The sequence below is a fragment of the Scyliorhinus canicula genome, chromosome 21, assembly GCF_902713615.1.
Source record: "Scyliorhinus canicula chromosome 21, sScyCan1.1, whole genome shotgun sequence".
Classification (NCBI taxonomy): Eukaryota; Metazoa; Chordata; class Chondrichthyes; order Carcharhiniformes; family Scyliorhinidae; genus Scyliorhinus; species Scyliorhinus canicula.
In genome coordinates, this window is record NC_052166.1 from 42,687,393 (window position 1) to 42,712,111 (window position 24,719).

Here is a 24,719-nt window from a genome sequence, read left to right on the forward strand (position 1 = left end):
GTGTAGAGCCTTGGTGAGGCTGCACCTAGAATATTGTGTATCGTTCTGATCACCTTCTCTAAGAACGGATATATTTGTCATAAGAGGGTGATTCACCAAACTAATCCCTGGGATGGTCGGATTGTCTTGTGAGGAGCAATTAAGAAAACCAGGCCTGGATTCTCCAGAGTTTTGAAGAATGAGAGATGATTTAATTGAAACGTACAAAATTCTTACAGCGTGTGACAGTGGATGCAGATAGGATGGGGACATAGTCTTAAGAGGCAGGCCATTTAAGACTGAGAATTCGCCTCCGAAATCTGTGGAAATGAATCACTTGAGCACTCAGGACAGGAAGCAACAGATTTCTGGACATTAGTGACATCAAGGCATATTGCGATAGTGGGAAGTGATGGCGTAATGGTAGATGATCTGTTTGAATGGTGGAACAGGCCCGATGTGCTGGATGGCCTACTCTTATAAATCCCCTCTGCACCCTCCCAAAGAACTTTTCGTCATTTCTAAAGGCTACTGCAGAATGGATGCAATATTCTAGAAGTGACATAACCAGAACTGTATAAAGGTTCAGTTTAACACCTCCGTTTCTGGACTCAATGCCTTTATTTATGAAGGACAAGATCCCATATGTAGTGCTAATTATTCTCGCAGGTTTCTTCTGGGTGCTCCGGTTTCCTCCAACCGGTCCCAAAAGACGTGCTGTTAGGTGAATTGGACGTTCTCCCTCCATAGACCCGAAGAGATTCCATAGCATGGCGACTAGGGGATTTTCACAGTAACTTCATTGCAGTGTTGATGTAAGCCTACTTGTGACACTAATAAAGATTATTATTATCAATATATCCTGCCACCTACAATGATCTATATCCCTCCTTCCTAGTTAGGTCGAGAATATACTAGCCAAGAAATTCTCCTGAGCACATTCCAGAAACTTCCCTCTTTACTGTAACATTATTACAATAGATCTTTGGATAATTAAAATCATAGTTCTCTGATTTCTCTGTAGATTTATATTACTCACTTACTGACTTTTCGGAGACCTTTAGAATTCCCCTAGTAGTGTGACCTTGTCTTTCTTCTCAACTCTAATCAAATGGATCCTGCCCTTACTTCCTCGAGGACATCTTCACTTCTAACACCTCAATTACTTCCCAAATCAATACTGTTATTTGTGTTTGTAGCTTATCAACCTTATTCACTACACTTTGTGATTTCCATATCTACACTTTTTTTTCACTTTAAACCTGCCCTGATCAGTTCTTCTTGCGCTGTTCCTATTTAATATGGTACTACTTCTTTCTCTGGTACTATCCAAAACCCCTCCGCCGCCAATTTTATGTAAACTACTCCCAACCACACAACTGAACCTCCCAGCGAGGATATTGGTTCCAGTCCTGTTGCGGTTTATTTTTAACAGGTGACTCCTGCCCCAGAACTCATAGAATCCCTACAATGCAGAAAGAGGTCATTCGGCCTACTCGGTCTACACCGTATTTGATTAAATTTGTTTTCTTTTGAATGCGAGACTCGATGCACAGTTTTAATCAAACTAATTTCTTCTCTGAGGCATTCACCTGAGGAAGGAGCAGTGCTCTGAAAGCTAGTGATTCGAAACGAACCTGTTGGACTTTAACCTGGTGTTGTAAGACTTCTTGCTGTGCTCACCCCAGACCAACGCCGGCAGCTCCACATCATTCCTTCTCTGGGCTTCATACGTGTGGAACTGCTGCTCACTTCCCTCTTATCGTGCCTTTTCCTACAATGTTGCACATTTTAAAACCTGAGCTTGGAGTCAACTTATCACTAATTCTGATCTACCTTATCTTATACTGCATTTAACATTTATAATATCTTTTATTGACACATGTAGGCTTACATCAACACTGCAATGAAGTTACTGTGAAAAGTGCCTAGTCGTCGTCCCCCCGTTATGTTATCCTGCTTTTAGGAACCTTGATTTTTCGCTTTGTTTCTGCTTGGGGTTTTTTTGAAGCAAGACTTCCAATATACTGAATGAACCAAAAAAGATAATATCCATCCATTCCAGTCTCCCTCTACTGCCCCTGGCCTTTGGGGAAGAGGCCCCTCCCTGATTAGCCTTCCTCCCCTTTTTGACACAATCATAGAAGGGGTTCACAGTTCCTTTTAGCATCTTCCCAGTAATGGATCATGTTCATAAATCTGCTGCTTCCTCACTGCGATCTGTAGCCCTTTTGAAAATAGTGTATGGGTTAGCGTCCAGTCTAAAGGAATAATCCTTATTGACCTGTTGAAGACATAACTGTACTTTTCCTTCTCAGAAACTTTCAGATAAAACCATATCATTAGAGGAATTGGCTGAAAAGATTGGAATTAAAGGGCAGAATTTTCCTTCCAGGAGATATTTGAATATCTCCAGCCTCTCACATTGAGAACCTGGATAGAAACCCTGCTAGCATCCCATGTCGTATGTAGTGAAATTCTACCTCTGCATTCGAGACACATTGAGCAACATCCCCTCCAATCTCTGGAGATTCTTAAAGCATCTTAAAATGATAAAGCTATCCCTGAGATTGGAGGGTTATAAAAGCCGAGATTTGGAGAGAGTGATTATTTAGCTCAAACTGGCTGAGGATTATACACTGAGACCGAGTATTAGTTTGCTTACTGCTTGAGGCTGAAACTTAGATAGCCATGTAAACTTGAGTGGTAATCCTTGAGAGACTGAGAGAGCCCTGAAACTGTGACTTACTTTGTGGAAGCCAGAGTATTTAATTTACTTCCTGAGAAGGTAAGAGATTACACATTGACGCAGACCATTCCTTTTGGGAACAAACAAGCAGGAGCTAATTAAAAGAACTGACCGAACAACAGATTGTTTCTTAAAGCAGCTAGCAACAAGTTATATTTCATCTAAGAAACTGACTAGCCAAGATGGCAGATTGAGAGAAATTTGATTCATTGGTCTACCTTTTATAGCCCATTTTATGTGTCAGATTATAATAATAAAATCCATTTCGATTTCACCGCAAAAAGGAAAATACGACAAATGCTGGAAATTTGACATAAATACAAAGTCCTGGAAATACTCAGCAGGTCTGGCAGCATCTGTGGAGAGAGAAAGAGTTGACATTTTCAGTTAAATCTGACTTCTTCAGAGTTCTGCTGCTGGTGTGGCTGGTTATTTTCTAGTCAACAGTGACAGCTAAGAGAAGAGGGTTGTTGATTGTGGGGTTCTGGTGACAATAATGGTTGAAGGGGGTCTTACCCTTGTTGCCACTTAAACTGCAGGCAACATGCATGCCACATATCAGCTCAAATTTGTATGCCATCTAGGTCCTGCTGTAAGCTGATTTTTGGGCTCCTTCATCACTGGAAATTAATTCTGAATGGAACTGAATGTTGTAGAATCAGCCTGGCTCTGGCAAAAATTAACTGAAGCAGCTGAAAATGCTTGGGCCAAGGACACTGCCCCGAGGAACAACTGTCTTCTGATTACAGTGAATGGGTTCTAGCAATGGCAACCATCTCTGTGTGTAGGTTATGATGCCAGGTACTGAAGGATATTCCCATTGACCTCCATTTTCATAGGGTTTCCTGATGCCATTGGTTTTCAGATGCTACATTAATTCAAGAAATTTGATTGTGCCACTCGTGTAGCATCCCTCCTGTTGAGCGCATGTCTGAATCAAGACGTGAGGAGGTTAGCAGTTTTGACAAATCCTAAAATGAACATCAGCAATCGGGTTATTGATGTTACTTAATGGCACTATTGATTATTTATTTTTCTCACTTAATTGGTGGTAAATGGAGTGATAAATGGCAGGGTCCGAGCTGTTTTTATGGACCATTCATATGAAGACTTTTGACGTTGTCAGCCAGATGCCAGGGGCTTGGCTAAGAAGGCAGCTGAGTCTGGTGTACGATCTTCAGCTCTGCAATTGGGATCATATCAGGGATCATAAACTGTTGTGTCCAGTATACTCTGGATGAGTCTTAATTCCACGCTGAGTGACATAAACTCCATGCCCCAGGAGGAAAAATGGGAGGGGAGGTATTTTGCACTAATAAAAAAGAATTTATTTACACACACCTCCAATGAGTCAAATGACCAGATAATCTGTTGTACTGATGTTGATTTGGAGATAAATGTTGACTGGGGCACTGGAGTTCAATAATGCCATGGGATCTTCGACATTCACCTGAGGGAACAGACTGGACCTCGTTTCAACCTCCGATAAGCGCAGCCATCTTTTATCTATTCCACTGGAATGCCAGCCTATGCTATGTGCTTTAGCCTCTGGAGCCTATGAGCCTGTGACTCGAGGCAAAAGTAGAACCTCTGGCCCTAGGCTGGCATTTGTAAAGAAATCTTTGTAGCTTTTTGAAAAAGCTCTTCTTTTGTGTGTTTTGTTGATTAGGTGTAACCTTCTGCATCTTACAATACAATAATCAGCTACTGAAGGTGGAATGTACACGTACATATAAAAAGAAAAACTTGGTTCGAATTGGGACTTTTTAATCCCCCTGTATCACTTGGTTCAAAATCAGTTTTTATTATTGTGCGCAAACCGAACTTGATTTTTTTTTCTGTTCTTTCGCACATGTTGACATATTTCCGTTAACTGTTTAATAATAAAACATTTTCTGCAGTAGTAATGCTGCTTGTTTTGCCTTTGACGTCTTTGGAGATGGGAAAGGAAAATTCTGCAAGAACGCAAATACTTCCAGGGAGCTTCGCACACAATATGGAAACAGTCCAATTCTACAGTTTTAAACCCAGTATACTAGGGTATATTCCTTACTATTTAATGACATAAATTAGTTTAAAAAAACACACACTCTAATTGTAAAGAAATTACCTCTTCAAAAAAAGTATTGAAATGATCATAGTGTTTAACAACTGTCTGTCTGTCCATGGATAGTAAAGAGCTTCTAGGGGATAGTGAGGTGTGTTTAAACCTGATTAAGTTGGCAAAGGGACTTCCGGTGGCGGCTATGAAGGAGTAGGTCGCACATTTGGTGGCTCCCGCTCGGGTTCGACCTTTGGACCTTTTCCCCCCGATTTATTTATTTTTTTAAACCGGACTTGATTTGGAAAATTGATGGTAGAGGCAATTGTTGGGCCGAATGGCCTCCTTCTGCACTGTAAATTCTATGTAAATCTATGAGAGGTAATGGCTGGTGTGGGGGGGGGGGGGGGGGGGGGGGATGGGAGATGAGCCCCCCAATTAGGCTGATCACCTAGAATGTAAGAGGACTAAGTGGGCTGGTTAAGATGGAACATGTGTTCGTACATCTGCGCGGACTGAAGGCAGACGTAATGCTACAGGAGACACACCTTCGAGTAGCTGATCAGATCAGATTAAGGAAGGGATGGGTCGGACAGGTTTTTCACTTGGGGCTGGACTCGAAGACAAGAGGGGTCGCGATCCTGATTAATAAGCGAGTGGTGTTTGAGGCGGGAAGAATAGTTACGGATGTGGGAGGCCGGTACATTATGGTCAGTAGGAAACTGGAGGGGGTGCAGGTGGTACTAAATGTGTGTTCCAAATTGGGATGATGTGGAGTTAATAAAGATAATGTTGGGGAAGATTCCGGGCCTAGATTCGCATAAATTGGTCATGGTAGGGGACTTCAACACAGTTATTGACCCTGGTTTAGACCGGTCAGGCTCAAAGACGGGCAGGGTGCCAGCAATGGCAAAGGAGCTAAAGGAGTTTATAGAGCTGCTGAGGGAGGTGATCTATGAGCATGGGGAGAAGGCCAGCAGAATGCTTGCACAGCAGCTTAGAAAGAGGGAGGCACCCAGGGAGCTAGGGAAAAATGGATGGGGATGGGAGCCTGATTGGGGACTCAGCAGTGGTGAATAAGGCGTTCAAGATGTTTAACAGTAGGCTGTGTGGGTCGGAACCCTTAGCAGGGCCAGAGTAGATGAGGCACTTGTTAGGGGAGCTGAATTTCCCGAAAGGGGGTGGGGGGCACTTCAGGTTAGTAGAAGGGCTGGGGGCCCCGATCAGGTTGGAAGAGATAGCAGAGGGTCTGAAGGCCATGCAGTCGGGTAAGCCCTGGTGCCAGACGGGTACCCAGTAGAGTTCTATAAAAAGAGCGTGGGGTGCTCTTTCCCTCTTTCCCCCCCCATGTCACAGGCCGCAATCTCATGGATCCTGAAGCGGAACAAGGACCCGGAGCTGTGGGATCCTATAGGCCGATATCCCCATTGAATGTGGATGCCAAACTAACTGGCCAAAATCTTGTCCTCTAGGATTGAGGATTTTGTCCCGGACGTTATTGGGGAGGATCAGACTGGGTTTGTTAAGGGAAAGCAGTTGGTGGCCAATGTAAGAAGGTTGTTAAATGTGATCATGATGGTACGGATGTGGAGGTAGTGGTCACAATGGACGTAGAGAAGGCTTTTGATCGGGTAGAATGGGAATATCTGTGGGAGGTATTGAAACGGTTCAGATTTGGGCGGGGCTTTATTGACTGGGTCAGGCTGTTGTATTGGGCTCCGGTTGCGAGCATACGGACGAATAGGACAACATTTGACTATTTTAGGCTGCATCGGGGGACGAGACAGGGATGCCCCCTCTCCCCACTGTTGTTCGCGTTAGCCATAGTGCCGTTGGCAATTGCGCTGAGAGCCTCAAGGGGCTGGTTTGGGGGGGGTGGTAGTGGAACACAGACTCTCGCTTTACACAGACGACCTGCTCCTGTATGTATCAGACATTAGAGGGGATGGAAGAAATTCTGAGGATTCTGGGGGAATTCGGCCGGTTTTCGGGGTATAAATTAAATATTTTAAAAAATAAATTTAGAGTACCCAATTCATTTTTTCCAATTAAGGGGCAATTTAGTGTGTTCAATCTACCTACCTTGCACATCTTTGGGTTGTGGGGTTGAAACCCACGCAAACACGGGGAGAATGTGCAAACTCCACACGGACAGTGACCCAGGGCCGGGATCGAACCTGGGACCTCAGCGCCGTGAGACTGCAGTGCTACCACTGCGCCACCGTGCTGCTGGGTATAAATTAAATATGGGGAAAAGTGAGATGATTGCAGTCCAGGCAAGGGGGCAGGAGAGGCGACATGGGGAACTGCTATTTAGAGTGGTGGGGGAAGCTTTCGGCACTTAGGCATCTAGATGGCGCAGGAATGGGTACGGCTGCACAAGCTAAATCTGGCCTGACGAGTGGACCAAATGAAGGATGATTTTCGGAGATGGGACGCGCTTCCGTTGTCACTAGCTCGGAGGGTGCAGATGGTGAAAATGATGGTCCTGCTGAGATTCCGGTTTGTGTTTCAGTGTCTCACCATCTTTATTCCCCGATCCCTTTTTAAACGGGTCAATAAGGTATTCATTGGCTTTGCATGGGCGGGCAAGATCCCGCGAGTTTAAAAAAAGGGGATGCTTGAGCGGAGCCGGGGAGAGGGTGGGCTGGCACTGCCAAACTTCAGTAATTACTTTTGGGCGGCGAACATAGCCATGATCAGGAAGTGGGTAGTGGGGGGAGGGTCGGTATGGGAGCATGTGGAAGCGGCCTCATGAAAGGGTACCAGCTTGGGGGCATTGATAACAGCGCCATTGCTGTTCCCGCCGGTACGGTACTCCACCAGCCCCATGGTGGTGGCGGCCCTGAGGGTCTGGGGCAATGGAGGAGGCTCGTGGGAGCGGAGGGAGCACCAGTGTGGTCTCCAATCTGATAATCACCGGTTTGCCCCGGGAAGGATGGATGGAGGGTTTCGGAGATGGCAGAGAGCAGGGTTTGAGAGGATGGGAGATGTGTTTATAGAGGGGAGCTTTCCTAGCCCTAGGGAGCTGGAGGAGAAATTTTGATTGACAAGGGGAAACTAATTTAGGTACCTGCAGGTGCGGGACTTCCTACGCAGGCAGGTTTCAACCTTCCCGCTCCTACCACTAAGGGGGATACAGGACAGGGTAGTTTCTAGAGTATGGGTGGGAGAAGGGAGGCTTTCTGACATTTACAAGAAACTCATGGGGCCAGAGGAGACGCAGACTGAGGAGCTGAAGCGCAAGTGGGAAGAGGAGTTGGGAGGAGAGATAGAGGATGGTCTCTGAGCGGACGTGTTGAGTAGAGTCAACGCGTCCACAACATGCGCCAGGCTCAGCCTGATACAATTCAAGGTCGATCACGGGGCTCACATGACAGTGGCCCGGATGAGCAGGCTCTTTGGGGTAGAAGATAGGTACGCAAGGTCTGCGGGAGGGCCAACGAACCATGTCCACATGTTCTGGGCATTTCCGAAGCTTAGGAGATTCTGGCAGGGGTTTGCGGATGTCATGTCCAGGGTGTTAAAAACAACGGTGGCACTGAGTCCAGAGGTGGCGATTTTCAGAGTGTCGGAAGATCCGGGAATCCAGGAGGAGAAAGAGGCAGACGTTCTGGCCTTTGCTTCCCTGGTAGCCCGGAGACGGATATTATTCGCTTGGAGGGACTCGAAGCCCCTGAAGTCGGAAACCTGGCTATCTGACATAGCTTTCTCTGCTTGGAGAAAATAAAGTTTGCCGTGAGAGGGTCAATGTTAGGGTTCGCCCAGAGGTGGCAGCCGTTCGTAGACTTCTTTGCGGAATATTAACCGTTAGCAGAAAGGGGGAGGGCGGGGAGGGTTAGCTTAGTTTAGAGTAGGGGGTAGTAAAGTTGGGACCTGTAAGGAAGGAAGACAGCTTTTGCACTGTGTTTATAAATTCATGTACTTGTTTATTTTATTGATGTTGTAAAACCATAAATACCTCAATAAAATGTTTATATATAAAGTAACTTCTGCAAAGACAAATGTGGTTGACATTTTGTACACCGCACACACAAGACCAGTTCATCTGTTTTTGGTGGTGGTATTTTCTGTGGAGAAATGTAAACCAAGATATTTGGAGATTTTTCCTATTTTTACCTTATTTTTACCTTATTTTAATATCTACCTCAACCATGAAAACTAGCAACGTAGGCCTTTATTTAATATCTCACCTGAGGAATGGTGTTTATATATCTGATAAAGCTCCATGTCGCACATTAATCACAATCGGAGCTATCCTCGCTGTGGGAGTGAGTCATGTGTATTGGCCAAGTCCTGACACTCCAGCCTTTAAAGTCCAGATAATGTTCCATTTGTCATTAATAGTTCCCATCCATTGGTTCAGTCTGAAAGTTTGGAAAGGATTTTTAATTGATGTTGTTTAAATGATTTCCTATCATTCAGATATGATGCCAGACATTTGGATTTAGGAATGATGAATTGGTAGCTTTAAATAGATCCAAATTAACAAGAACATGTATTTTAAATTTTGGGCTACAAAGGTTCCATGGGATGGTTGCATCTATGCGGCCACAAAGACAAAAACTTTGCCTGGATTATTCTTTTTCTAAAGTGGGGCTCAAACTGATTACTCTAGCCCTGATTTTTAACTTTGTTTTTTTAATAGCGGGTTGCTAATTTTCTTTCTGTTTTCTCTAGATTGGAAACATGGCTCCAACCTCTGACGTGCTCTGTTTTAAGTTTTCAAGCTATGGAGATTCCATGTTGCAGAAAATGAATTTCTTGAGGCAGCAGAAACGATTCTGTGATGTCACAATCCGAATCAACAATGTGGCCTTTCTGGGGCATAAAATCATTTTTGCAGCATGCTCTCCCTTCTTGAGGGACCAGTTTTTGTTGAACGATTCAAAGGATGTCAGAATTTCACTTCTCCAGAGTTCAGAGGTTGGAGAGCAAATACTGTTGTCCTGCTACACTGGTATCCTGGAGTTCCCCGTGAAGGAATTGGTAAACTACTTAACTGCTGCAAGCTACCTTCAAATGGGCCACATTGTGGAGAGGTGCACGCAGGCCCTTTCTAAATATATTGAGCCAAAATTGTTGTCTGAAGACCAAGCGCACAACATAGGTGAAAGCAGCACTTCAACTACGTTTCCTGAAAGTTCAGAAAGGCCACTGGAAAGCTCTCCACCTGATTCTGAAAAGAGCAAAATGGAAGATCTTACGCAAACTAGAGATGTCTCTGAATGTGATACTGACTCCGAGGATAGCAACATTCGTATTGTTAAGGTGGAATCGCTGACTAGTGATATTCAGGAGAGTGAGAATGGTGACAGCTTGAGCCACCTCTCAAATAATTTCAGTAATAGTGTGGAAAGAGCCATTGCAAATTCTCCGGAATCACAGCATTCCCTTGTCAATTCAACTGTTGATTCTAGAAGCAACAAAGTGGTAGATAGTTGTTTACAGAATTTTGTAGCTGATCCACCCAGATTGTCGGAAGTTGTCAATGGTACAAGTTTCATGCTGGCAGCCAATGAGTTTGAGTTACAAGGTTTGAGTAGTTTTCCAAATGAGGAAATGGCGGCGGCAGGTGGGTTTTTATTCAAACGCAACAGAGGCACAAAACTGTTTGCAAATAAAACAGTGTACACCAACCATTTTAAAATGCAAGACAAATGGCTTCAGAAGCCTCACCATTGCAGTAAATGTGGGAAAATCTTTCAGCACCTCGAAAACTTCATCAGTCACTTGAAAACACACAAACTTTTCCTGTGCCTGCGCTGTGGGAAGATTTTCACGCAAAAAAGCAATCTGACACGGCATATCCGAGTCCACACCGGAATCAAACCCTATCAGTGCACAATTTGCGGGAAGACATTCACTCAGAAATGTTCTCTGCAGGACCACCTGAATCTCCATAGTGGTGACAGACCACACAAGTGTAACTACTGTGATGTGGGCTTTGCACATAAGCCTGCACTCAGGCGGCACCTCAAAGAACAGCATGGGAAGAAATGTGTAGATAATGTCACCGAAGGAAGCATACAAGAAATTACTCTGGAAGTAGATACTATTGAATGACTGCAGTAGTGCTGTTCGTGATCTAATATCTTCTGAGAATGTCAACTGAAATTTGTTGGCCACGCAGTAAATTTAAACACTTTTTGGGAAGGTTGGTAAAAACTTTGCACCAAATCAACATACTAAAGGTATCTCATCAGTGGGTTAGTAAACACACAGAGCTTTGCACTGTGAAGAAATGTTCTGTAGATTTCTCTCTCTTCTAGCTGATGAAATAGAGCATTATAAGCTAACAATTGTTTTAATCGATGTTTGATAGAATGTCTGTCACTTGAAAGATGCAGTTTAGTACTTTAAAAAGAACTACGTGCGTTCCAGTGGGCCACTTAGCTATCAAGGTTGGCCAGGTGGCATATGACCTCTATTCTAGAACTGTTTAAAATAAGGCTCAAGAGTTCACCTGGTTAGTTAACCAATTACCCAGGGCTAACACTTAAAATATGAAACTTTGCCTTATGACTGTTGAAATAGGAATAAGAGTTGGCTATTCAGCCCTTGAGCCTATTCCACCATTAAATCAGATTGTGGCTAATTTGTACCTCAACTCCACTTTCGAATTTGTTCCATATCTTTGATGCCCTTACTGAACAAAAAACTATTTGTTTTGGTCTTGAACATTTCAAATGGTCCAGTCTTTAGGGATAGAGTGGGGTTCCAGACTTTCATATTGCTTTGTTGCGAAAAAGGTGCTTCCTAACTAAAGCCTCCCCTGCCGCCTGCACTGGATTCTCTCGCCAAAGAAAATAGTTCTTTTGAACCTACCCTACCAAAACCCTTTATTATTTTAAACACCTCAAAGCACATTGCTCTGTTTTTACCTTCTTCCGATTTATTTTTCTGAAATAATACCATCATTTTAAAATCTATTCTCAAATGGTCAGGGCACTGTTCTACAGTCTATCTGATCCTGTCTTCCTGCCTCCAGATATGTAGCTGTAGAATATGCAATTTTGGAAGACTAAGACTGACTAAAGATAGGCAAGAATTTGTAGTTGCTGTTTTTTCAGCATAGATCTAAAATGGTAGATCTATAATTAGATTTTTTTCAAGAGTAGTAATTCTTTCATTGGAACTTGACGTTGCGAGAATTGCTATACTAGATCATTGCTGTGAGCAGAATTGCAGTTTATGCTGCTTTACCTTGGTAACTGAAAATTAAACGACCGGATTATGTGCTACATGTTATCATGGGAATTAATCATAGATTCATAGAGTTTTACAACACAGAAAGAGGTTTTTCGACCCATAGTGTCACTGCCGGCTATCAGGACTTGGTCTGTAGCCTTGTATGCTATGGTGTTTCAAGTGTTCATCTAAATGCTTCTTACACGTTGCAAGGGTTCTCTTTCTCACCCCCTCTCCCAAACCACCACCCACCACCCTTTCAGGCAGTGAGTTCCAGATTCCCACCACTCTCTGGATGAAAAAAGTTTTCCCCTCCAACCTCTTCTAAAGCTCCTTACCTTAAATTTATGCCCCCTGGTTATTGACCCCTCTTCTAAGGGGAAATGTTTCTTCTCATCTACCCTATCTACATCCTTCATAATTCTGTACATCTGGGGTACCCCCTCAGCCTTCCCTGCTCTAAGGAAAACAACCCCAGCATATTCAGCGTCTCTTAAGAGCTAACATGTGCCCGCCCAGGCAACATCCTCTGCACCTTTTCTAGTGAAATCATGTCCTTCCTATAGTGTGGTGACAAGAACTATACATTGTACTCTAGCTGTGGCCTAACAAGAGTTACATACAGTTCCATCACAACCTCCCCTGCTCCTCTGTTCTAAGCCATGGCTAATAAGGCAAGTATCCCATATGCCTTCTTAATCACCTCATCTACCTGTTCTGCTGTGCTTCCGGAATCTCTGGAAATACACCCCAAAGTCCCTGTGGTCCTCTGTACTTCCTAGCGCCCTCGTTGTGTATTTTCCGTGTCTTGTTAGTCCTCTCAAAATGCTTTTCAGGGTTAAATTCCATTTGCCATTGTTCTGCCCATCTGACCAGCTGTCTATATTATGCTTTGACAAAGGGTCATCTGGACTCGAAACAATATCTCTTTTCTCTCCCTACAGCTGCTGTCAGACCTGCTGAGATTTTCCAGCAGTTTCTCTTTGGTTTCATATTCCAGCATCTGCAGCAATTTGCTTTTATCTACATTGTCCTGTAGTCTAAGGCTTTCCCCCTCTCTATTTACCACACCACCAAATTGACTTGTATGATGGAACACATCACTCGTGTTTAACAGTACGAATTTGATTTCAGACCAAAGCACTTATTTTGATATGCCATTCCTTTAAATTCCTGATACCTGTGAATGATGGTGTTATGATGGCATTTCAGAACACTGATCTGGGGTGAGGCTTGAGAAATTGTTGCATTGTTTCTGTCTCAATTGGAAGTTTGGATATTTGACTTGTATTTAATTCAAATTTAGTAATATTGTAGTACTTTGAAACTTGCCCCATTTCTGCACCCCTCCTGCAACCACTCCAAAGAAAATTCAACTACATGGTAATTATTAATGGGGTTGCTTGGTAAGAAATCTTACGCATTGTGCCAAAACAAGAACAATATTTAAAATTATTATGAAGTAGTATAGCAACATAAACCTCTTTACAAAGAGGGATGTTTCACCACAATGTTTTTATTGTGTTCTATTTTTGGCCATTTAGCATCACAATGTGCTTTGTAGAAACACGCGGTGACCCCCGGGTGGGAAAGCAGCAAAGCAAGTGACACAGCAGCAAGTAAGGTTGGCTGAGTTTAGTGGGTGGGCCTCCTACAATGCTCCTAACTGACCAAAGCAACTGGAAAGTCAGTTGGTGTCCACCAGGAAGCCTATGACCCCCGCCACAAGTTAAATAGTCTGGGAGGTGAATCCGTGATGGTGGGGAACCACAGTTTTTCCTTGTGTCTACCAGAGAAGTATTTTCTTAGGCTTGCAAAGAAACTTAAAAATAAATCTTATATATATTTTTGGAACCTATCTACTGCTGCTCCTGAAGCTAACACTAATTGTTCTCTTTTCCTCTTTCTCTCTTCCTATCTCCTCCCTCCCTCTTCTTCCCTCCTCCTCTCTCTCTCTCCCCCCCCTCCCCTCCAAAATAAAATAGCTCTGGTTAAAATAGTAGATACGGTCTTAATGATGACTGAATTATTTTCTGCATATTTAAAGAGAGCCTGGGGAAGTTTGCTAGGAAGGGAAGGGCAAATGTTCTGCTCTGCTTTTAACTGCCTAACCTGGCTTCTGCCAGATGGGGGCAGTTATTAAATTAAGCCCATGGTCTTGGATCTTCACAGTAAATCTGGAAGGGTACTTTAACATATCGAACAGTGCAGCACAGAACAGGCCCTTCGGCCATAGACCATCCTCGATGTTGTGCCGAGCATTGTCCGAAACCAAGATCAAGCTATCCCACTCCCTGTCATTCTGGTGTGCTCCACGCGCCTATCCAATAACCGCTTGAAAGTTCCTAAAATGGCCGACTCCACTATCACAGCAGGCAGTCCATTCCACACCCTAACCACTCTTTGGTAAAGAACCTACCTCGGACATCCCTCCTATATCTCCCACCCTGAACCTTATAGCTATGCCCCCTTGTAACAGCTACATCCACCCGAGGAAATAGTTTCTCACCAATGTGTTCTCCCTTCCTGTCCTGCAGAACACTTCATTATGAGGTGCTGTTTTGCAGTTGGCAGTTACTCTCCGGTATTTGGCTATTTGTGTTTACTTTGACAATGAGCCTGAAAATTCACAAGAGCCATCATCAGTAACTCCAATCCTGTCTTGAAACTACCAAGCCAATGCAAATGGAAAAGTAACTTAATGAGCTATATGTTTCAGAACATTGGCAGATTTATGGCATGGCGCGCACATGTTAAATTCCGGCCTCATTGCATTTTTAATCCGTCATAGTGGGAGTTTGCAAGCCTCCATGCCCAGTTTTCTTTCTAGTTCAGAATAAAGATATGTTAACAACAATAGTTCATGTCAGTACTAATATCTTTGTGTGTGCTGCTGTCATTCTCTAGACAACAAAATGTTCAAGACTTTGACCTTGTGCACGTTCCGCACAGATATCAGACCTCTGCTCAAAGAGTTTCATACTCTGAACCACTGTGCCACTCAAATATGTCGCCTGTTTTATGTTATTAACTCTTGTATTATTAAAATAATTTATTAGAATGATTATTTGCTTCAGGGGTGCTGATGAAGTAAGGTACTCTGTCAGGAATGAATACTGAAATAGAAAATCTCAAAGCCAAAAAATATCACCAATTTATTTAACCCACCTTCTTGCTGTTCTTAGATGTGAACATTGGTGCATTGATTTAGCTGTTTTGAGTGCCTGAGTTTATGGCTTTACATCCCATGTGGAGAGACCTGAGAAGCTTTGAGCAGAGAATGTTAAAGAGAGTTTATTTAATAGAGGTGTTCAAAATAATGAAGGACTTGATAAAGTAAACGGAGAAACTGTTTCCTCTGGCAGGAGGATCAATAACCCGCAGGCACAGATTTAAATTAATTGCCTCAAGAACCCAGGATAAAGTGAGGCAGGAAGGAAGAAGTTAGATTTTTTTTTTAATGCAATGCGTTGCTCCAATCTGTAATGCATGGCTGAAAGGGTGGTGGAAGCAGCTTCAATTAAATAATTAATTTTTTGAAAAGTTACCCCTGAAGAGGAAAATAATTGCAAAGCTGTGGGGAAAGAGCAGGGGAGTGAGTAAATTGCTAATTTTTCTTTTTCTGGAGCCAGAGTGGCTTGCTTCCATGTTACAAAAGCTTGACTAAAATCTATATATACAAAATGAAAGGCTATGATAGTGGACACATGTTTGCTTGGGAAGAACAAAACTGGATTCCATCAATACATGCTTGTCGCCAAGAAATCAAATGGGGAATCCATTACATAGAGAGTGGTGTGAATTTGGAAGTGGTTGTGGTAAATTGTTTAGATGTATTTAAAGGGAAGCAGGAGAGAAGGGAAGAGGGTTGCCGTGATGCAGAGTTAAATGAGGAAGGATGGGCCGAGGCTCAAGTTGAGGGGAGAATCCCCATATGGACAATTTGGAACAAATGCCCTGTGGCTTTATATTTTGTGTAGCTTTCGTTTAACCCCACCTCGAAATGTACTTAATTGATTCTAATATTCAAGTATCCAATAGCCAACTCTATAGTGATGCTAATTTCATGACTATCTGGCTATGACACCTCAATTGGGATATCTTGGAACATTCATTTTGATTTATCCTTCCCCCTCCTGCTCCCTTGAAAATGAGGAGCAAAAAAACAAATCCAGTTTTTCAACTTTGTATTAATTTCTTCCATGACCTTGGCACAGCTTTCAGAAATCAGTGATTTTATTTGTGACACTAATAATTTTAAATGCTTTTAAATATAATGTATTTACTTAAACTGACTACACTAAATTAAGTAATAGTTCTATATTTTTAGTCATTTTTCAGTTATTTAAAATGGGGTTACTTGCGTGGTGGATTGGACACTGACTAAAAATGCTTATTATTTGTGATAAAACCTATTCTCAGCCAAATTAATCAAAAGCAATCTGATATATGTATCGTGGAATATTCTTATCAGTAGAGGGTTTCCCAAAATGCTGCCTGATTGCATTGGTTCATGGCAAATTTTGGTGATATGCAAACTAGTTTGAGCAGAAACTTGAGAGAAAATAACACCCTTCAAAACTCAAGCAATTTGTACCTGAATCACTAACTTTGCTGAAAGCAGAAACTCCCGACCCAGGTGAGCAATTGTTGGGTTGTTCTCCCCTGTGTAATTCTATATTTTTTAGGCTATGTCTATATTAACCTAGAGAGTGAGTCGAGTGAATTAGGAAGGTATGCACTAATGCAATCAGTGGCCTTCTGTATGGCCAGTCGAGCTGTTTAGCACGGTGAGATAAGGTTCCATGCACCCATTTTCCCTGTTCTTTCTTTCCCCATCTGAAAGCGATTGAATACTTTCAGCACTGCTTTTTTTGGAGGCTCTGAGTAGTTGTTGAAGCTTTCATTCAAATCTAAGCCCCCCGAAAGGAGTTGAAGGAGATCCAGAATCACTTCATTATTAACATTATTTGGTTAATTATTAAAATTATTTGGTTAAAGAATACATTCTTCATCTGCATTCCCATCCCCCTTCTCCTCCTGTCAAATTACTTTATGGGCATTGAATATAAATCTGCTGAAGGGATTATGGATAAATCCTTGCAAAGCTAACATTTATGAACTAAAGAGCTTTTGAATTTCTGGAGAGGAAAGAGGAGCAAATCAGTGAATGGGATGATTCATTTGCATGCTTGAAGTTTTATCTCAACAGTAGTTCTTTTATTGTTTCGCTAATATTAGCGTGATGCACCGCTTCAGTCCTCAGCGTGGTGCAAGATGTGGACTTTTCCTTCCACGTTTTCCCCAGCGGTAGAATTTCTAATTTTGGTCAGTGTCATCTGTGAGGAGACATTTATAGGGATAGGGTGGGCGCAATGTGTCACTTAGCATTACTTGTCTTCAGATTAGAGCAGCTGCAAATATCACTTTGATCACGCTCTTGGTTGTGGATTGGAGAAGCTCGGAAGGAAATAGAATGACCTGACTATTCTACCAATCGAAAACTATTTGCAGGTTGAGCATCCCTTATCCGAAAACTGAAACATTCTGCAATCCGCACTTTTTTTTTTCGAGCGCTGACGCGATGTCATGAGTGGGAAATCCCACAAGGTTCTTGGGTGATGCACAGTTCCCAACGTTCCACACATACGCAATTCGCAATGTGCACAGCACGTGCGCAGCATATTCCGAAATCTAAAAATTCCAAAATCCGATACACACTTGGCCCCAAGCATTTTGGATAAGGAATCTCAAATAATTCCAATCATACTGGACAATTCCCAGGTTCCTTTCATTTGTTTCCAGCAATACTAGTTGAATTCCTGATTTATCATAGCTGAGGGAATTTTTAAAGATCAGTTTCACTGATGTACATCAGCTTCCTATAGGCTTAATGTATATTAAAGTCAATATGTACGGCAAGCACAACTTCTATCAGCCATCACAATTGGGAGGGCTTTGGTAAATTGAGTCAATTAACACTTCCTCACTTTCATGTAGGTACAGGAATTACAAGTAACCAACTGAATATAGATTCTTTGAGCGTGAGGTTATAAAGGAGGAGATTGGTGCTAACAGACTGTGCCATGAGGCGAGATCTGGAACCAAAATAATGAATGTGTGAATAATGAAGATTCCATTATAACTTCTAGCTCATCAAAGTTTCCAGCCCTAATTAATACTTAGTAGGCTTTGAATTTGCAGATTCATACAACAGAGGTGGTTTATCAATTTGCTTTTATTGTCTAATTAAATTGCAAACACTATGTAAAGAGTTGCCATTTTGGGTCTTTTCTAAATTCTTCTGGTTCGCAGAAGACTTTATTTCAAAGTTTTTAAACTGAAAAGGTATGTTCATTTTTACCAGCAGTTAAATAGTACAGTTTGTAATAGTTTATCCACAACTTTCTAGTACTATATGCAATGTCACTACTGTTAGTTCAGTATCCTTTGACACTATTGGTCCTGAAAATAGATTTTTGGGTTACCTGGCACATTAGCATATACCTCATTTGGGACAGTATCTGTGACATACATGTACTTTTACCTTTGTAACTTTAAAATGTTGCAACATTCTCCTGAGCTGTGGAATCCTAGTTCTCATCAATTATGGATATGTGTGACTGCAGTGGAATGAATTAATTTTGTTTCTAACCATATTACAACCAGTAAAAGTGCATAAAGTTTATATTAACTTACAAAAATGCATTAAATGTTCCGAGAAAAATTATGTGTCAACGGTAAAGCGATCTGCAGAGTGTCCCCTATTTCTGGAGATCTCAAGGTCTTTTTCAACATCAGAATGCGTATTTTTTTTTAAAGCTGCTATATCGTAATGATTGGGTGGATCTTTAGATCTGTTCGTTTCTCCAGGTATTAAGGTGACATTCCTCAGCTAAGGCACCAAGGGAAGAAAATGTTGGAAAATTAGTCATCTCTTGTCCCTCCCTTGCCTGTCACTCAGATATTTGACACTGGGTACATGATACAAGTACATTGCCTTGTTCGTAGGGACAGAAAATAGCTTATGAACAAGGATCAAAGTTATAAGATTGCAGCAAAGGTTGTTGTCTATTTTAGCTAAATCAGTGCTAAATTTGAAAATTCTTGGGTAAAAAAAGGGTCGAGAATGGGGCAGTTTCCATTCTACTTTATATTGATCCAAAACTCTTGTTTCCAACAGAAAAAAACATTTCAATTGGTTTGGCCAAAATAATGTTTTGTTTTGGACAATATTTCAGATATTATCCAGGAATACTTGAGTTTTGACTAATACATTGGACAATACATTAATTGTATTTCAACTTGCTTGGGTGTCCCTTAGTTGCACTGCGCATTTTGACTGGTATAGCGCCTAGTTGGATATCTCATTTATTTGGCTTACTTGACCAACTAATTTTTGGTTCGCCTGGTGATGTATTTGTCACTTGGCCTAATTGCGTAGAAGTAGTGAGAATTCTTCTAAGCTGTGATTTTAGTACTTGTACCATGTCCTGCAAACAAGTTTTTGATATTTTTAAAATGCTACCTTCCGGACTGGGATTTGCAGCTGTATAAATTTAAGATTGAGACATAATCTAAAATGTGTGACTTCTCATGATCCTTTCTTGATCCAACCATTATTTCCAAGGTACTTGAAGTCAATAACTGTCTTTGCTGTCATTCTTGAGTAGATTAGTACATTTACTTTAAAAATGTCTAGGTGTCCTCTTGCAGAATTACATTGATTTTGTTTTCAGCCGTATCCTCGACTACATTACAATGTTTAAATTTGGGCTCAAAGTCTGCTGGAGTAGAATTTGATCGCTGAACTCTGATTTGCTCCAGAATCTGGCTGAGAGCATCAAACAAGCATCAAAAGGACTAAAATGACTGGCAATCTTTATTTTTCAAATTCTAAATCAAAAATACATCTGATGAAATTGTGTTTAAGAGGCACGTTTAGTACTTAAAAGTCAAAATGTAGTTTCATTATGGTACAGTGTGTACACAAATGTTAAAAGATTTTATTTTTTTATTTTTTGCATATGTTATGTGAATAAATCAATTATAACTTTTTCTATTTGTTTTATTCTAGCAGTTAACTCTAACAGATGCACTGATGAAAATAAAAGTCCTCTTTTCTGTAATACCTGATTTACACATTCCTGGTGGTGTAATATTACTGCAAATGATAGGATTTTTTTTACAATAGCAGTATTCAGATTTATTCACTGGAAAACAAGTTCACTTAAAAATAAACTGCTTTGTAAATGAAGTTATTGAGCCTTGTATTTACTGTGTGCAACAAAGCATCCCACGTATATGCAGCAGGGACATAAACTAATGTAGCTGAAGCAATCGTGCTGCATGCAGGATTGTATAGCTGTACAAAAATATCACATTTGTAATATCACTGCAGCTTCCACAAAAAGTGAGCAGTGGTGGTGGGTGGGGAGGTGTGCACGTTAGGCTGAAGTAGTGTTGTACAAATGGATCAATATATACCACAGTCCCAGTATCTGCTGTGTCCCAGACGGGGATGGGACGTTTCGGCGTGGCCGATTCGGCGGGGCCAGTTCGACGTAGCCGATTGGAATGGGACGTTTCGGCGTGGCCGATTCGGCGGGGCCAGTTCGGCGTAGCCGATTGGAATGGGACGTTTCGGCGTGGCCGATTCGGCGGGGCCAGTTCGGCGTAGCCGATTGGAATGGGACGTTTCGGCGTGGCCGATTCGGCGGAGGAGTTTTTCAGCGGAGGGACGTCAAATTAGTTATACAGTAGTCCCCCTATATAACGCGGGTGTTGGGGTCCAAGACAGCCACCCGCGTTGCATCCGAGCCGCGGATATCCACGATGGAGGTTTTAAATTTATTTAAAAATCTATGCTAGCGCTTCCCATTGAGAGTCTACTGGGGGCGGGGGGAGAGGTCAGACCCCCGTAGACTCTCAATGGGAAGCGCTAGCATAGATTTTTAAATAAATTTAAAACCCCCATCGTGGATCTAATTAAAACAGTGTCAATTTCAGCGGCCGGAGAGGGAAGCTGCTCTCTCACTGAAGCAATCAGCGGCCGCTGAAATTGACACTGCCGGCTGCTCTCTCTCTCCAATCCAACTTTTAAGTTTTAATGTTTCTGATTGGAGGGAGAGCAGCCGGCAGTGTCAATTTCAGCGGCCGCTGATTGCTTCAGTGAGAGAGCAGCTTCCCTCTCCGGATCAAAGTGAGCCGGCCGCTGAAATTGACACAACTGACAGTTGGGGTCCATAAGCTCCCCGCGGAGCACCAAACCGGGTCTGACTTTATACAGCCGGTGTTACTGAAGATATTGTGACTTTACACAATGTGTTAAGTCAGACAGCAGTGTAGATCACTGGGCAGCTGCTTCAATACTTTCAGTAACACCGGCTTTCTTTAAGAGTTTAATGTTGGTGCCTTTCTTTAAGAGACCCGGTTTGGTGCACAAACACGATATCTGAGGCGGCTGGAAGGAAAAGATACAAGAAATGGGCTGCACAAACATTTTGCGACTATAACTAATTTGACGCCGAAACGTCCCTCCGCCGAAAAATTCCTACGTCGAATCGGCTACGCCGAACTGGCCACGCCGAACTGGCCACGCCGAAACGTACCAAACCCGTCCCAGACATCATTTCTGTTCGCATGGGTTCCATAATTCATAAACTTGCTGTCTATTATTTGTCATTAAAGTAATTTGCATGATCCTTTAAATAAACATCAAAGTAGATAACACTATGCTTTATACACAAGGTGCAGGTTATTTCTAACCCAGTGTGTGCATCCACCAATCCGAGCCAAAGTGCCCCTTCTAATGTCCCATCTGCAACCATGCAGCATTCTTGTTAATTTTTCCATTGAAATCAGTAATTGTTTTAAACAGTAAGTGTCCAACAGTGAAACAGATAGCTTCAGCTGATGTTGAAGTCTGCAAGGTTTTGCAGGGTGGTTTCTAGAGGTGGTGCTTATTGAGGTAACTCACCAAAGCTCTTTTGATAGCATCTTGTAAACACATGACCTCTCCACCTTGAAGGACAAGGGCAGCAGGTGCAAGGGAACACCATCAGCTGCAAATTCCCCTCCAAGCCACGCACCATCTTGACTTGGAATTACACTCCCTTTATAACAGCACTGTGGATCTGCTTGAACCATATGGACCGCAGCAATTCAAAAAGGCAATTAGACGTGGGTAATAAATCCTGGCCTAACCAGTGACACCCACATTCCATGAAAGAATTACTTAAAAACTGAAGCGGAGGAGTCCCAGAAAGAATCCACACACAAATCTGCATCTCACTCATGATCACTATTGGACGAAAACCATAAGCAGCATTAGCCCATTGAGTCTGCTCCGCCATTCGATCATGGCTGATATAGTTCTCATCCCCATTATCCTGCCTTCTCCCTGTTCCCCTTGTTAATCAAGAACCTTAATCCAGAATCTATCTATCTCTGTCTTAAAGACACTCATGGCTTGACCTCTGGGGTAATGAGTTCCACAGTTCACCACCCTCTGGCTGAAGAAATTCCTTCTCCGTTTTAAAGGATCGTCCCATCAGGCTGAGGCTATGTATTAGGGTTCTAGTCTGTTCTATTAGTGGAAACATCCTTTCCACGTCCACTCTATCTAGGTCTCTCAGTATTTTGAACATTTCAATGAGATCCTCTCACCCCCCACTTATCCTTCAAAAGTCCATCGAGTACAGAACCACAGTCCTCAACCGCTCCTCATATGACAAGTCCTTCATTACTACGATAGAAAAGTTTTGAGATGCATCTAGTCACACAAATTCCTTCCACTTTTTCTAAAATATGGATTTCCTGCTCGGTTCAGAGACATTCCAAAAGCAATGGACAATGCCTGTTAATTTGACGTTAATTTACCTAATAGATGGCCTTCAGTTGTTCTCCAAGATTTCTTTTTACATCAATGAGGCCAGCAACTGTAAAGGAACAGATCCTTGTATAAGCTAAACAATACATTGTACTTAACATATTATATCTCAGGGCGGTGCAGTGGTTAGCGCTACTGCCTCACGATGCCGAGGACTGCCCGTCTGGAGTTTGCATATTCTCCTGTGTCTGCGTAGGTCTCACCCCCACAATGCTAAGATACGCAGGGTAGGTGGATTGGCCATGCTAAATGCTTAATTGGAGAAACAAAATAATTGAGTGCTCTAAATTTAAAAAAAAAACATTTTTAATGCTCCTATTTTTGTAAAGCAATATTTCCTCTGACATGCCATGAATGGGTTTGCACAGGTACATTGATTCGACATAATGCATGATGGTGTCTGAGCCCCTCGGTTGCCTTATAAACCTATCCCATATATCTTTTAATTCAAAACTGATGAATTATCAAATAAAACAAGTATGTTACACTTCTATGCTTATTTCATTTTCCCTTTTCTGTGGCCTCTGGTCTTTTGTAACCTGTTGCTTTTGCAGTCTGTGGGATCCTATGTATGATGAAACTGTTCCAGACTACAACAGCTGCTGGAAATGTCAGCTGCTTGAGTCACTCCGACTCCCATCATTCAGCTGGTGCTTGACTAGAGGTTCTGGCGGATAAAGGAGGAGGAGGAATTACTGGATAAATTGCTCCAGAGTACAGTTAAACAACAGAGGAAAACATAGGAGCCTGCTAGTCAGGCAGATAAGAGGAGCATATGAGAGGTAGCGAAGGAGATCCAGCATACACTTTCTTTCTAAAAGCTATAAAGTACTCTGCTTTCTCTCAAGAAGGAAGAGGATTTATGGTTTAACACTTTATCTAAGAGTTGCTTCACTATTGGACTTAAGTGTCAGTGTAGATTGAGGAAAAATGGGTCAATTGGCTTTCTTTATTTGTAATTATCATGTGCAAGTCTGGACAAATGATCTGCGCAGGCTATTTGTGAAATATGTTGCAGACGACATTGTCCTGTGATCTCCCAATGTCCCCACACACATCCTTATCCAGGTGTTTTACAACTAATTGCAGAACTCTTAAACTGTCACCCTGCCTGAGATTAGCTAACAGCAGTGTTGAAATAATATCTGACACCTTTCCTGGTCTGTGTGGCTCAGCCAATACGTTTACCCTTTAATCAGTTTATGTTTTAATCCTTCCAGAGTGGCATTAAAAAATTGATTGCCAAATACAATGAACCATCAAATAAATGTTGAATGTGTTTTATCACTAAATTTCAATTGAACAATCTTAAGTGGTAAGATCAAACTGAATGCTCAATTTGAGTTGCATATCCTGTAAAATAGTCAGTTGATTGATCTTGATTTCATAAAATACTACCAGTTACAGTGTTAAGTATTTGTGTGTTGTCATTTCTGTAGAAAATCGTGAATTTGTGTAACTTGTTTTAATGCTATTTGGATTGATCACCTTTTGTTAGTAACATCTGGGCAGGTGAGTAATGATGCTCAATGAAAATTTGTAAACATCCCTGCAAATTGTGCAGAAAAGTCTCACTTCACTGAATTTGGACCTTATTGATGAAAAGCAAGGCTGAACATTAGTTTTGAGCATTGGTGTGGCACACTGCCAGATTCGAGCATCTCTTTTCTAACTTGAATTATGCTTATTGTTGCCTTTTGACAATGCACCAATTCTTACTTGCATAATCAAATTACAGACTATTTAAAGTACATATTAGGAGCAGGAATCGGCCACTCGGCCCCTCTAGCCTGCTCCACCATTCAATAAGATCATGGCTGATTGATTGTAACCTCAACTCCACATTCCCACCTACCCCCTATAACCTT

At 42.1% G+C, this 24,719-nt stretch overlaps 1 protein-coding gene across 2 annotated transcripts in view; it reads left to right on the forward strand.

The window, feature by feature from the left end:
- zbtb26 (zinc finger and BTB domain containing 26) overlaps positions 1-20,217 on the forward strand; it is a 28,212-nt gene extending 7,995 nt beyond the window's left edge. Inside the window, exons 2-3 of one of the 2 annotated variants that reach the window (XR_005458483.1) lie at positions 9,450-10,926; positions 20,038-20,217. Coding sequence is in view for 1 of the 2 variants with exons in the window: in XM_038781752.1 (XP_038637680.1) it covers positions 9,459-10,835 (1,377 nt within the window). In the remaining variant the exon portion in view is untranslated. Of the gene's footprint in view, positions 1-9,449; positions 14,282-20,037 lie in introns of those variants that run through there. The other variant, XM_038781752.1, reaches the window with a different exon arrangement.
- The last annotated feature ends 4,502 nt before the right edge of the window (positions 20,218-24,719 follow it).